The following is a 13,903-nucleotide window of genomic DNA, read 5'->3' as shown; positions in this document are numbered from 1 at the left end:
GCACCTTCTCTTTCATCTGGTAATTTTGGAATTTTGCTATTATATTCTTGGCATTGTCAATTTGGGATCTCTTTCAGGTGGTGATCGGTGGATTCTTTCTATGGTTATTTTCCCTTCTGGTTCTAGGACTTCGGGCAGTTTTCCTTTATGATTTCCTGAAAGATACTGTCCAGGCTCTTTTTTCATCATGATTTTCAGGTAGTCCAATAATTTTTAAATTGTCTCTCCTGAGTCGATTTTCCAGGTGTCGGTTGTTTTACTGATGAGGTATTTTATTTTCATCTATTTTTTCATTTTTTTGTTTCTGTTTGACTGACTCTTGCTTTCTCATAGAGTCATTAGTTTCCATTTGTCCAATTCTAGTTTTTAACAGATTGTTTTCTTCTGTTAGTTTTTGTACTTCCTTCTTCAACTGGCCAATTGTGTTTTTTAGGGACTCTTTTACCGCTCTCATTTGAGTATTAAAATCCTTCTTGAGCTCTTCTAAGAAGGCTTTTTGGTCTTCAGACCAGTTCATATTCCCTTTTGTTGTTGCAGATGTGGGTTTGTTGACAATTTTGTCCTCTTCAGAATTTCTGTTTTGATCTTCACTCTTCTCATAATATGAATTTATGGTATGTGTCTTTTTTACTCATGGTGTTTCTTTGTTCCCTGGCCTTTAAAGAGATTGAGCTCTCATGCTGGGGAACAGAGGGTACTGACCCAAGCTTCTTGTGCTGGGGCCTTTTATGCTGGGAATTGGAGGCTGTAGGTTTCTGGCAGCTTACCTCGTGTTGAGCTGGAATCAGCAAGGCTGGAACTTTCAGGAAATTCTAGGTTGCCTGCTTTTCCTTTCCTTTAGCTTTCGTCTGTTCCTTGTAGATGGCTGCTGCAGGATGTTTATCTGCCTGGGGCCCCCTGCAGTGTTGTCTCCCAGGTTTCTGCTAATGCACCGGGAGATTTCTTTGCTATGGAGTCCTGAGGCTCCTGGTGGTTTTCTGAGTTGGTTTCCACCGGCGCCCGCCCGCCCCCCCCCCCCCCCCCCCCGGCACTCCGAGGTCCAGGGGTTGGTGTTAGCCTGCTCTACCACCTGGGCTTCAGGATTTCTTCACAATTGGAGGCTTCAGGGCTCCTATAGCTCACGTGGTGTTGGGTTGGAATCAGCAAGGCCAGGGCTTTAGGAAGCTTTTAGGTTGTTTTCTTCACCTCCTTTCAGGTGAATGCTGCAGGGTATTTGTCTGCCTGGGGCCCCTTGTAGTTCTGCCTCCCTTATGTTTACTGAGGCACTGGGAGAGACCCGTTTGCTGGGCTGAGGCACTGCTGCTCCTCGTCTTTCTTCTAGTTAGGTTTTTTTTTTTCAGGGGTGATATTTTCTGGGTTTTCAGAGGTTGATAGGGGAGAGTGAGAGCGACTACCTTTTCACTCTGACATCTTGGCTCCCGGAAGCGGTCTTGTATATTTTCAAGAACTCTTATAGATCATTTAGTACAATCTCATATGTACAAAAATATTTATAGCAGTTCTTTTCATAGTAGCTAAAAATGGAGAACTAAGATGGTACCCACGTAAACAAATTGTGGTGTATGAATGTAATGGAATATTGTTGCACCGTAATAAGATGATGAAGTGGATAGTTTCAGAAGAAACTGGAAAGACCTCTCTGTGAACCAAGGTAGTGAAGTGAGCAGCTCTTGGGCAATGATAAAGAATGAAGTCAGAGGACTGAAGATGAGATGAGAAAGGTCCTTCCTGCCAGAGAGGTGATAGAGCTTACAGTACAGAATGAGACATACGTTTTTTTTTTTTGACAGGTAAAGCTTAGGAATTTGTTTTGCTGGAATGTGTATGTTTGTTATGAGGGCTTTATTATTTTTTTAATTGTTTAATGGGTGGGGCATTGTGAAGGAGAGGGTATAATAAATGCTTGGAAAAATTAAACCTAAGAAAGTGCCCACAGAGCCTTTGAATCCCTTACCTGAAGCCTGAAACATAATTTCTCTCTTCTCTGGCCCTTCCTTCCCCCAGGTTTTTAAGAACCATCAAAGAAGTGTGAGTAGTGCTCCCCCCCCCCTTTTTAAACTTTGAGCTGTTGGAATAACTGAGGCCTTATAAGAATGAGGCTTCTGTTGCTATTGACAACCATAGCTAAGAGGTGGGAATGGAGGAACACCTACATACTTTTTATCAGCTAGGAAGGAACTGGGAGAAATAACCAAAGGAATATGATTATAAATGCATTATTTGTACAGGTGAAAAAGAGAAGGTCATAGGCGAAATTGGGCGGTGCTTTTAATGACCTCAGGTTTATCCTTGAAGAGAAACCTATCTCTGTAACATCAGTATTCTGCTAGTGATGCTGTAAATCATGAAATATAATAGTCTTTTCAAAGAATTAAAATTGAGAAGCTTTTCAAAATATCGATCAACTAGAAATAGGAAAGGCACTTCCCATCTGTGGCTATTTTCAGTCTCCATGTCCCTGGGCACTAGACTACCTAGAGAGAAAATAAAACGCCTCCCATCATGGGACAAAGAGGGCCAAAGGAGTTAGAGCTCACCTCACTGAGGAAAAAGGCACAGCTCTACTCAGATAGGAAATATGATGGGGAGGGAATGTATTCTAGCCCCAAACATGGCTACCTCTGGTGATACAGTTCTGGACAATTAAATGTGTTATTAGAAGGCATCTTCTTCATTAATATAGGCATCAGTATAGTGGTGATCGGTAGTGTGGGGCCAATATATGAGTTATTATGTGATGCAAGAGAAGACTAAGAAAAGAAAGCCATAAAGAAAATGGTTTAGAATCATTCTTGAGCAATGACATTTCAATAAGGCGCATGTTATAATGCAATGCAGGCTGAAGAGAATGAAAATGAAAAAAATGTTATCAAGACGTCTTCATTATCAACTTTTTTCTGGTTCAACCCACTTTTACTCTGATAGTCAAACTTTGTTGAATCAGAGCTACAGAAATTATTCTTTTAAAGTCTGATGTTTATATTTTTGTACAACTCATTAAAACATTATTAATGAAAACCTACACATTGTTAAAATAACCTAACAATGATTCTACTCCAAATTATGTAGTCTTTGGTCCCGAAAGTTAATGTGAGCATGGCACACTATTCAATTTTAAATTTATTTTTATACAACCATCTTTTTATAAGTGTTGTGGTCTGTAAGCAGCTACAGTTCTCAAGGACAGGTGAATGATGGAAAGTTTCCTGAACATGCCCTTTGACATAAGACCATGTTTAAAATTCACCAGTACCAGCCTTTAGTGAAGAAAGCCATTTCTAACTGATGTGACACAAGAAATAAGGGCTAAAAAAGTGTGGTTGAAGGAAAGTTTTTAAGGTTACTAGTTTGCCTCATTAAAAAAAGGCAAGCAATTAAAAAAAGGCAAGTACTAGTGACAGGAGGGCCAGCCTTCAGGGAAGAAAAACGTGGTTTCAAGTCTTACCTCTCTCTCTCTCTCTCTCTCTCTCTCTCTCTCTCTCTCTCTCTCTCTCTCTCTCCTCTCTCACACACACACACACACACACACCACACACACACACACACACACACGCACTGCAAACCATGGACAAGTCATTGGGTTTACATAGACAAACAGGCATCCAGGAAGGCAATCATGCAGACAATTCAGGCAATTTAGAGAGAGAGAGACAGACAGAGAGAGAGAGCAAGAGAGACAAACAGTCCCAATATCTCACTCAGATGAAGTTTTTTTTAGCCTAATTTATCTAGATAAATTCTTCACTCAAATCTTCACCAGTAGTGGCTGCTGAACACCAGTGTTAATCTTAATAATAAGAGAATGTAATCTGCAGGGCAGGGACTGTTCTCATTTTTTTTGGTACTTGTATGCCTAGCACTTACCACAGTGGCTGGCACACAGTAAGAATTTAATAAATGCTTGCCGCATTAAATTTGTTTTGGAGGACATAGGAGGGGAGGAACCATAAGCAGGAGAAAGAGGACTTCAGTATTAAAGTCCTTTCTAGTTCTAATTACAATAATCCAAGAAAAGCCCTCCCAGTGGCCCATAAGAATTTGAAAGTTCAGATCTCAGAGCAAGTTACTTTAAGCACCTTGAGGGCAAGAGACTGTTTTATATTTTGTTTCTGCTTTCCCAGCACTTGGAATAGTGCCTGGCACATGGCAGGAGCCTAATAAATGCTTAAATTGAACATCTTATTAAATATTTCTAGTGCCACTCTCGTCCATATCCTTCCTAAAATTGTTTCACAAAAAAGTGCCAGGCATCTCTCTAGAATCTATATCTCTAAACATTCCAATGATTATCCCTCTATCTTGCTACACCTTCTTCCCAAGTTATACATATGTCTACTATAAGTATCTTTTCCATCACTTCCCTTGTGCAGTCAATTTCTGTCTGGTAACATGTTGTAGTTCACAAAACCCACCATGCACCTCTCTCATTCCCTTTGGTTCTTGGATTTTGCCTTTCTCTCAGCCAAGCGTGGCATCTTTGGGAAGCTACATGGTGTAGTGGAAAGGGCACTGGTTTTGGAGTAAGGGACATATAGGTTGAAGTCCAGGCTCAGAAACTCACTAGCTGTCTTAATTCTGGGCAAGCCACTTAAGCTGTCTGTGCCTCAGTTTCCTCATCTGTAAAGTAAGGGGATTGGACTGGATGGCTTCTGAGGTCCCTTTTAACTTAAAATCTATGCTTCTATGATTTAGCCCTGGGTTGTTTTTTTTTTTGAGATTTAGCCCTGTTTTTGAGAGCTTGTGTGTGACACAGTGTCCTTGCCTTGTCCCTCCTAGTCTCTGATGCTGCTGGGCCACTGTGAAGGACATTTAACCCCACCTGCTCCCTGGCTCTCAGAGGCTTTCTTGATGAAGACGCCTCCTGTGTGTTTTGTCAGTCACTGTCTAAAGTGTAGTTTGAGCTTTAAGTAACATCTGGTGCCTTCTTACTTCCTAGTTGGTCATGTTCCAAGTTTGACTTGAATGAGATCCGGCTGATTGTCTACCAGGATTGTGAAAGGAGGGGCCGACAAGTCTTGTTTGACTCTAAAGCAGTGCGGAAGATGGAGGAATCGGCAATTCAGGTACAAAATGCTCATCTGGCTTTTGGTGAGCTCTTTTTATTTTTTGGCCATCTCTGTAATGAGTCAGGTATTGCTCTGACTGCCTGCTTTGTGCTGTGGGGACTCTATAAGGAAAAAGTGACTCTTGTCTTCAAAAGGCTTACAGCTGGGCTGTGAACATGAGCCCATAGGAAGCAATTGGCAAAATTGTTTGGTACATCGAGGGTTTGTGATATGATGGGTGTGTAGGTATTTTTTCCACCCAGGTCATAGGCCCTCTAGTTTAGCAGACATGCCTCAAGAATTACTGGGGAGGAGAAATCCATCCCTCTGAAGCAGACCTTAAATAGACTGGTCACTTGATGATAGTTAAGAGGCTGTTAGGTGATTGGAATCTTGGACTTTGAGAAGTCACAATCACTTTCAAGCCATATTTATACATCAAAGTAGGACTTGAATGGACACACAGACTATTTATGTAAGAATTTAGATGAAGACTAGAGCAAATAATGGAGGACATGGGTCCCAAACTAGACCTTAAAGAGTATGTGGGATTTAGATAGACAGAAGAGAAAGGGAGGACATCCAGGTAAAGGAAATGGAATGAGTTTGAAGTTGATGGTGAGGAGATTGCCTTGACTAAAGTGAAGAGTATGTATTGGGGATTAGAGTAGGGCAGGGAATAGCATTGAATGGTAGAGTGAGGCTGGACTATGGAGGGCCTTGAAAACCAAGCCAGAGAGTTAGAATTTGATGTGGTTAGCAGAAGGAAGACACTAAAGTTTTTTGAGCAGGGGTCCCATTATAAAATTCATGTTTTAAGAAGATTACTGTAGTGCCAGTACCATTTATGCTGGATAAATTGAAGGAGAGAAGCCAGAGCCAAGGAAACTTAGTAGGGAGCTGTTAGAGTAATCCAGGCATAAGATGATTAAGACCCTGACTGGGGCTAAGGCCAGGACAGGGCAGTGTCAGTGAAAATGGAGTGGATAAGTATTTGAAGGTTTTTTTCAATGATAGATTGATGACTGTCCAGGATACAGGATAAAGGAGAGGGGTGGGTGAGTTGAAGATGAGTGTAAGTGTTTTATGTTGGGAGAATGGCAGCACCACTGTTACAGAGATAGATGAGTTGAGAAGTATCAATTTGAGGGCAAAAGATGAGAATTTAGTTTCGGACATGATTTAGATTTTTAGACCTCTAAATTTGAAGGGCAGGTGGAATATATAGGTGTCAGAAAGTCCTTTTGTACTTGACACAAGTGGAACATTTTTTGACTTTTATTTGTCTTAATGCATTTATTTTCCTGCTGATGCAGTTATATTATAGATTTGCCCTCTGAGTTATCACTATCTCAGAATCATAGGATTGTACATTTAGAGCTGAACAAGACTCTCTTTTTAACAAAGGAGGAAACTGAGACCCAGGAAGCAAAGTGATGTAATGGTCGAGGGCAGACAGATATTAAGCTTTGGAGTTAGGGTTTAAACCCTGGATCTAAATTCAGCCCCCTTTTCTTCCTAACCACCACTCACCGAGATCCAGAGTGACCCCCTGAAAGTTTGATAATGCAGTGACTGCCCACCCTACCCCCATTTATACATTTCTGGCTCTTATGGGTCTTCTGGTGTAATGGAATGGGGCAGCTCATTCTGTCCCTTTCTAGGGAAGTAATCTGTACAGTATTATCCCTACACTTGTCTCCCTTCTGGGCTCCAGAGGAGGAGAAGAGCTCATCAGACAGATCTTCTGGTTGCCCAAAGCCTGTTTTGAATAAAGTTAGCTTCTCAGATTCTGGCTTTGCTTTCCCAGATTTCCAGCTTTGCAGCCAAATAAATACTTTACTGTGGTGAAAAAGAACCCTTGGGCCTGGGGGTTACTTCTACCCCAGATAAAACTCATTCTTTCCTTCAGGAAGGAAGTATTTTGGTTTAAAAGGCTACCCCTATTGGGTGTATTCAGAATTCAGGCGTTCTGCTAATCATTAACAAAGGCCTGGACTTACCTGGATGAAACTAGGGGAGGGAAGGGAAATCTCTCAGCTGAGTTACAGTGGGTTTTTACTGTAGATTTTTATCCACAGCAAGGCTCTCCAGGACTGAACCTTTCTCTTTACTGGTGGGATATCATTTAACATAGTTTTCCAGTTCCCTGAAGGATGGGAACTTACTGCACACCCACACACCTCATCAGTGGGGTTCCCCAGGGACAGGCAGAGGCAACAAAATAAAATAACTTGAGCAATTTATAAAAATGGTGGGAAGCTTCAGTACGTTTGGTGAAATGAAGACTTCTGGGAAGGACCTTTGTCTGGCTCCCACTTATAGCACTAAGGAGTCCACTAAGGCCCAGAGAAGTGGGGGGATTTGCCTAAGGCCACAACAAATGAGTGGTACCACTAGGTCTCCTGCTCCTAGTTTTCTGCTCTTAACATGACACCACAATTCACTGGAGAACATATTTATAGTAAATGCTTTGCGCAAAGTCTCTATGCCTTTGCCGTTGCAGGTATAAAGGAAGTTTGTCAGGTGAGTCCGTGTCTTCTTCCTTGATCTGGGGCCAGCACCGTACATCCCTGTGTGCTAGTTACCCAAAAATAACACTCGGAGATTTTCTAGGTATAAAGTGAAAGATTTATTACGTTCTCGCGAGAAGCAGGCGTCTGCTTAGTCCGGCAGTCTGAACGAAGAGAGGCAAGGCACAAAGGTCAGAACAAAGGTTATATAGGCCTAATGTGGAGACACCCACCCACCACTGGCTGTAAATTCCCATTGGACAGGAATTTCAGCCTTACAATCTAAAACTCGAAAATCTACCCCAGAAACAAGGAATCTCATTATAATACTACCAATCCTAGCCATTACCTAATACTAATGTAACAGTACAGATCGTGTGTTTTTCTAGGAACTTGAAACTTGGGCCTATTCAGGCTGGCGTAACCAACCTTGAGTTTGTAACAGTATACAAAACTGTTACACTTAGTCCATCTGAGAGATCTCACATTGTCTCACTCATCCCCATAAAGAGATGTGTGCCCTTTGAGAGGAGACTGACAAATCCTTTTGTCTAAAGGCAGAGATCAGAGACCCACATTCCTCCAAACAGAGCCTGGCTGCCCTGAGTCCCAGGCAGCCAGTCATCTTGTGGGGAGGGGACAGGCCTGTTCAGTGAAAATTAACCAGGAATTTTCTGTATCACTGCAACCAGATATCACCTCAGCAAGGCAAAGTGCCTTTTTTTTTTTATTGGGGAGGTGATTTCCTGACCTCAAATGAAGGCATTTTGTAAACTTATCAAATTGGTCAAGGGTTTTCCTGATTAATCTTCCATATATGAAGACAAAAACAAAACAGGGCTGTCCTCGAGGAACTTACAGTCTCCTAGGGGATGAAACTCACCCACAGATAAGTATATACCAGTTAGTTACTGGGGTTATGTATAGTAAGTTTCAGGAAAGGCCTTGTTGGAGGTGACAGTAAAATTGAGCCTCAGAGAGATTTGAAGAGAGATTTTGAATTTGTGTCCCCAGGGCCTAGCACAGTGCCTTGTGCTGAGTAGACAAGTAATATAAATGTTTGTTGAATTGAATTGAGAAGTAAGTGAAGGCAAACATCCCAACCCTGGGGGGACAGATGGTAAAAAGGTGTCAGAGTGGAAGATGGACTGGCATGAAGAGGGACCTGAAAAGTAGTCTGGTTCATTTGGAACCTGAGTCATAGCAGAATATGAAATCAGTCCATAAGGATATGGAGGAGTCAGACTGTGAAGGACTTGAAATGCCGAGCTAAGGGGCTGATATCTTATCCTAGAAGCAGTAGGGAGCCATGGAAGCTTCTTGAGCCAAGGGCTAACTTGGTCAGACCTGCCTCCCCCAATACCACTTTACTTCTCATTGACTAGTCCAGATTTACCCTCTAAAAATGCATGTTATGTCTTAGACGTTGGAGAGGTAGATTTAAAAATGTGTTATAGCCCAGGCCTTTCAGACAATGAGGCAAGTGTGAATTTCCATTATAAATTAGGTTCCCTGAAGTGCTGGCTGTTACTAGCATAAGTGACAAAAAGTGGTGACTCATTGGAAAGTGTTCAGAGGAGCCTGGTTTTTGGAGTGGGTGCTAGGAACTACTCTGTAGGTCCCTCCCTCCTGAATGATGATGTGAGTGGGCACATGACGGCTGAATTATGTGCTTAGAACTGCCTAATGAGAGTCATGTTAGAGACTAGATAAGCCATCCTTGCTTTAATGGACAGCAAATCAAAAGGTACATAAGACTGAGCTGATGGGCAGGTGGCCTAGTAATTAGAGAGCTGGTCTGGGAGTCTGAAAGCCATGGGTTCAAATTCTACCTCTGACAAACAGTGACTGTGATTCTGATTGAGTCAATTAAACTTTCAGTGCCTCAGGCAACTCTCTAAGACTTGAAATTGCCACAAAGTTGCTCTGGTAGAGGAGATTTTCTCACTAGACCAAAGTTGAAATCAAATACTGAGGGAAACAGTGCTGGTTTTAGAGAGAGGGGGATCTGAGGGTGGGAGGAGGAGACAGGGAAAAGGTGGCCACTAATTAAAAAAAATTTTTTTTGTATCACTTTCATATAAACCAATGATGGAATAGATTGGAGTTTGCATAATCTATATTAATCCCAATGTTACTTTAAAAATGTTGATAATTTTTAGATGTTTATTTTTAAACATAGTTTAAAAATCAATAATAACTTTTTTTTTGACCTAACACCTTTATTTAATCTTGCCTAATTCCTGAGCATTACACATTCTCCAAAGCCATCCCCATCACTGGGTCACCTGCGAAAGAAATACTGGGGTTTTCTGCCAGCCTTTGATTGCCCCTGAATGTTTTATTGAAGGCGCTTCCAGGTTACAAAGATGGGTTGATGAACCTGGCTGTCTTCAAGGTCTGATTTATCTCCCTCTGTCCCCAGAGAACTGAGGATGTCCTCATTAAAATGCCAGTCAGGTGCTGCCAGGCACGGAACAGTATCAGCAGCAGCAGCGGTAGCAATGGCAGCACCTCTTCCCATTCTTCAGTGGGCTCTCTACACGGCAAGGAGCAGCTTCCTAAGTACCAGGTAAGAGGAGTCCAGAATGGAGGGCATACCACCAGAGTGAGAGGCAGAAGCCCCGTACAGAAGTTGTGGGGTGGGGAAGAATGACTCTTGTTGATCTGGTAGCCTAAACTTCTTTAGGCCTGTGTCAGCTGTTCACCTGAGCTTTGCCTTCTGATTCCAGCTACAGAATGATGGAGAGTGTGCAGAGAGGTGGAGGTAGCTCAGCACAGCTTGCCCTAGCATTGTAGTGCAATGAGAAGTAGCAAGCAGGAGAAGTGCCCTCCCTAGTTTTGTCTCTACTCCCATTAAGAATAGCCAGGATCCCTAGTTAGGCTTAAGAATCCACAAGGGTTTCCTGAGTGTGTACAAGCTTCCCCTTCTGAGTCAGCATGCCTGTGCTACTGGCACTGGAAAGGAATTGTTTGGTACCTCAGAGGCTGGCATTCATCTGTGAGAAGCAGAAGAGCAAGCGAAATTCAGCAACCATTTATTAAGCACCTGCTAGGTGCCAAACCCTGTGCTGGGAGCTGGGGATACAAGACAAAAATGGAGCTGGAACGGACCTAGACGCCAGCTGGCCCATCTCCCTTATTTGAGATAATGAAACTGAGGCCCGGCGGGGACTGAGTGACTTGCCTGTGATTACACAAGGTCACATGAGATAACGTGTGAAGTGTTTGCGATTCATAAAGCACCATATCAATGCTGTCATCATCATCATCATCATCATCATCATCATCATCATCATCTTTGGGTGGCAGAGCTGGGATGCTGGGATGTGAACCCACCTCCTTCTGCTCCAAATCTGAGAGGGACCCAGGCTTCTCAAGCTTGTGGAGTCTTCAGCAACCCTAGGGATAGCTGAAGATATGCACTACAGGGCCAGGCTCCGGGATGTCTCTTGTTTTTGTTGTATTGAGTGCCTTTGTCCTGTGGACCTACAAATCCAAATCCAAAACCACTGTACTGTGCTGCTGCCCTCAAAGTGTTTACATTCTACTAGGAGTATCAACACTTCAATAAGTGAATTTGAGAAATAAGGAATTTGAGAAAGGAGGGGGGTTGAGGGTGGGGAGAATGTCAGGGACGAGATGGTGGCACCCGAGATGAACCTTGAACAAAAATTAAAATCCAGACAACTGATGGAATGTCAGTTTTGGAAGGGCCTGGGTATCTGGAGAAATGAGAAATCTTGATTAAGGTTGTAGGGGAGCCCATGAAAACAAGTGAGTTGTTAAAAGAGTAGATATTAGAGACAAGGGTTTTTATTTGTTATTATTGTCTTTTCTACGCTTCATCAAGAATTGTCTGAGAGGGACCCAGGCTTCTCAAGCTTGTGGAGTCTTCAGCAACCCTAGGGTAGCTGAAGATATGCACTGCAGGGCCAGGCTCTGGGCTGTCTCTTGTTTTTGTTGTATTGAGTGCCTTTGTCCTGTGGACCTACAGGTTCTTAGTAGTTGAGAAAATGTGGGATGATATTTCAGTTGGGCGAAGGGAAAGAAAGAAATGGACCTGGCTGTGCAAGGGCTGCTGTGAAATGGAGGAGGAGGGATCAGGGTTTGTGATGAAGCAAGTGAGGGGGGACAGAGCAACCAAAGGACAGCCAGTTGGAGTGAAATGGATGAACATGAAGTTCTTTTCACAATCCTCTTGCACTCTTACTTTGCCAAAAGGAAGCTGTTTTAAAAGGTTAGACTTGGATATCTGAGCAGAATTAGATATTGGCTTAGACTTGGACCTGGTCCGTTAAGTAGGTATGTTTACACAGCATATTTATTTGGGTCTGGTTAAGATAATGTAAATGCTTTATAACTTTCAGCTCAAGTGCTGCCTCCAACATGGATTCTCTTGTTGTTATTGCCTTCCCTTCTGAAATTAATTTGTACTAACTGTATATATTTTGTGTTTGTTCATCTTTTCTCCCTTCCCTCCTCCTACTCATCTCCCCCCCAGTAGACCACAAATAAGCTCCTTGAGGGCAAAGACTGTTTAAGTGTGTGTGTGTGTGTGTGTGTGTGTGTGTGTGTGTGTGTGTATGTCTGTCCCCGTATCCGTCCATCTATCCCCAGTGCCTGTTATGGTACCTTCCTTGTACTGGGCATTTGTTAAATGATTGCAGCGTGTTTCCCTCAGCAGAGAGGTGGGGGACTGACTGGTTGGGTAAAATGTTGTATATGTTGTCTGGTAGTGACTGTGGTTGTTTTATGTTTGGTGATTTACGTGCAACTGCACCTTTGTATACTTTGCTTTGGAGAGAACTTTAGTGTTCAAAAGAAACAGGTTTTTGTTTTTTTTTGAGTTGGGAGGTGCAAAAACTAGAGATTAGAGGGATTGTAAATGATTAATCGAGGAGAGATGTGGACATTCAGAACTCAAATAACACGATTCATTTAGCCAGTAGTAGATAGACATGCCAGTGTGAATTGTTCATTTGCACATGTGAAATAGAATCCTCAAGTACTTTTTGGACGGTTGGTTCCAAATGTCATTAGAATTTCATTTGTTTGTATTGAACAGTGGGCTATATTTCTTTTCTGAACCAAGAAGCAGCTTGTTATATAACACAAGGGTAGCTTTGGGCTAGTGACAGGTATTTGGTAAGGAAGAGTAGCAGCCAAGGGTCTGTTAAGTAGACTACTGTTTCCTTTAGTTTACTTTAGCAACAAGATAAAACAACTGCTGTTACTTTCTTTGGTGTGATGCTGTGAATTCACTTTTCTTTCCTAGTTCCCCTAAGCCTACCTCTTGTTTAGCCATTATGCAAAGAGTCTAATGAAAGGCATCAATGTCCAGGAGGTAGAATGATCTTGTATCAAGTTCATGGGGATAGAAATAGGAATTAAATTCTATGCATTAAGCAGCATGCAGCCTGTGGGAGGATTGGGTGGGGTTCAAAGCCATGGGTCATCCAGGATGAAATCAAGAAGACTTCTCCATTTGTATCTCAGACCCCTGCTGAATCCTGAAGAGACCTCTAAAGGCAGGCCTGACTTAGGCTGGCACCCTGTTAGAGCAAGTTCAGGGTTGGAACAAAAGGACATTTTCTCAGCTATACCATAGGAAGGATATTAAACAAGGATACTCCAGCACTTAGTCGAGAAGTTTTCAGAAAACTGAAAATGACTAAAATGGGTAGATGTGGCACTTCCTCACCTCCATATGGATAGGAGTCTATTCATCACAGTAGGGTGTGGTGATTTACTTGGTCTTGGTATATCTGCCAAGTCTGAAGAGTCCAATCCACATGGGTGGGCCTTTTAATGCCCTTTAAATGACCAGTCTTTAAATGAATGACCAGGACTTTAAATGAAAGTCCCATCCATAGGGCCAGAGGTTACCAGGAAGCTGTGTCAAGGGAGATACAGCTTGAACCTCAACCTCTTAGGCAGCTTTGTTACTTTTCAGGGAAAAGCTAACCTAATTCATATTTAAGGGAGAGGGGGTAAACCCTGGTAGATACTGGTCCTGTCATAAGAAGAGGGCAGCGAGGTGGCACAGTAAATAGAGAACACTGGTATTAGAATCAGGAAGGCTCATCTTCCCGAGTTCAGATCCAGCCCCACACACTTACTAGCTGTGTTACCTTGGGCAAGTCACTTAACCCTTTTTGTTTCAATTCCTCATCTGCAAAATGAGCTGGAGAAGGAAGTGGCAAACCACTCCAATATCTATGCCAAGAGAACTCCCAGTTGGGGTCATGAAGAGTTGGACACAACCGAAACAAAAGTCACAAGAATGCTGTATGGTTTTTATAAAATCCCAGAGTTTTTAATTCCTACTAATCCAAACCGAAC

The 13,903-nt window shown here is 42.5% G+C and overlaps 1 protein-coding gene across 1 annotated transcript in view; it reads left to right on the top strand.

Moving 5' to 3' along the window:
• Window positions 1-13,903, top strand: part of FNIP2 (folliculin interacting protein 2) — a 152,503-nt gene that overhangs the window by 57,046 nt on the left and 81,554 nt on the right. The window contains 2 exon segments of the mRNA XM_020994002.2: window positions 4,937-5,063; window positions 9,984-10,130. Coding sequence (XP_020849661.1) covers window positions 4,937-5,063; window positions 9,984-10,130 — 274 coding nt within the window.

This window comes from Phascolarctos cinereus, unplaced genomic scaffold (genome assembly GCF_003287225.1).
Source record: "Phascolarctos cinereus isolate Bilbo 61053 unplaced genomic scaffold, phaCin_HiC Scaffold_9;HRSCAF=440, whole genome shotgun sequence".
Lineage (NCBI taxonomy): Eukaryota > Metazoa > Chordata > Mammalia > Diprotodontia > Phascolarctidae > Phascolarctos > Phascolarctos cinereus.
Note: the sequence above shows the minus strand (reverse complement) of the source record. Positions and strands in the feature narration are given on the sequence as shown.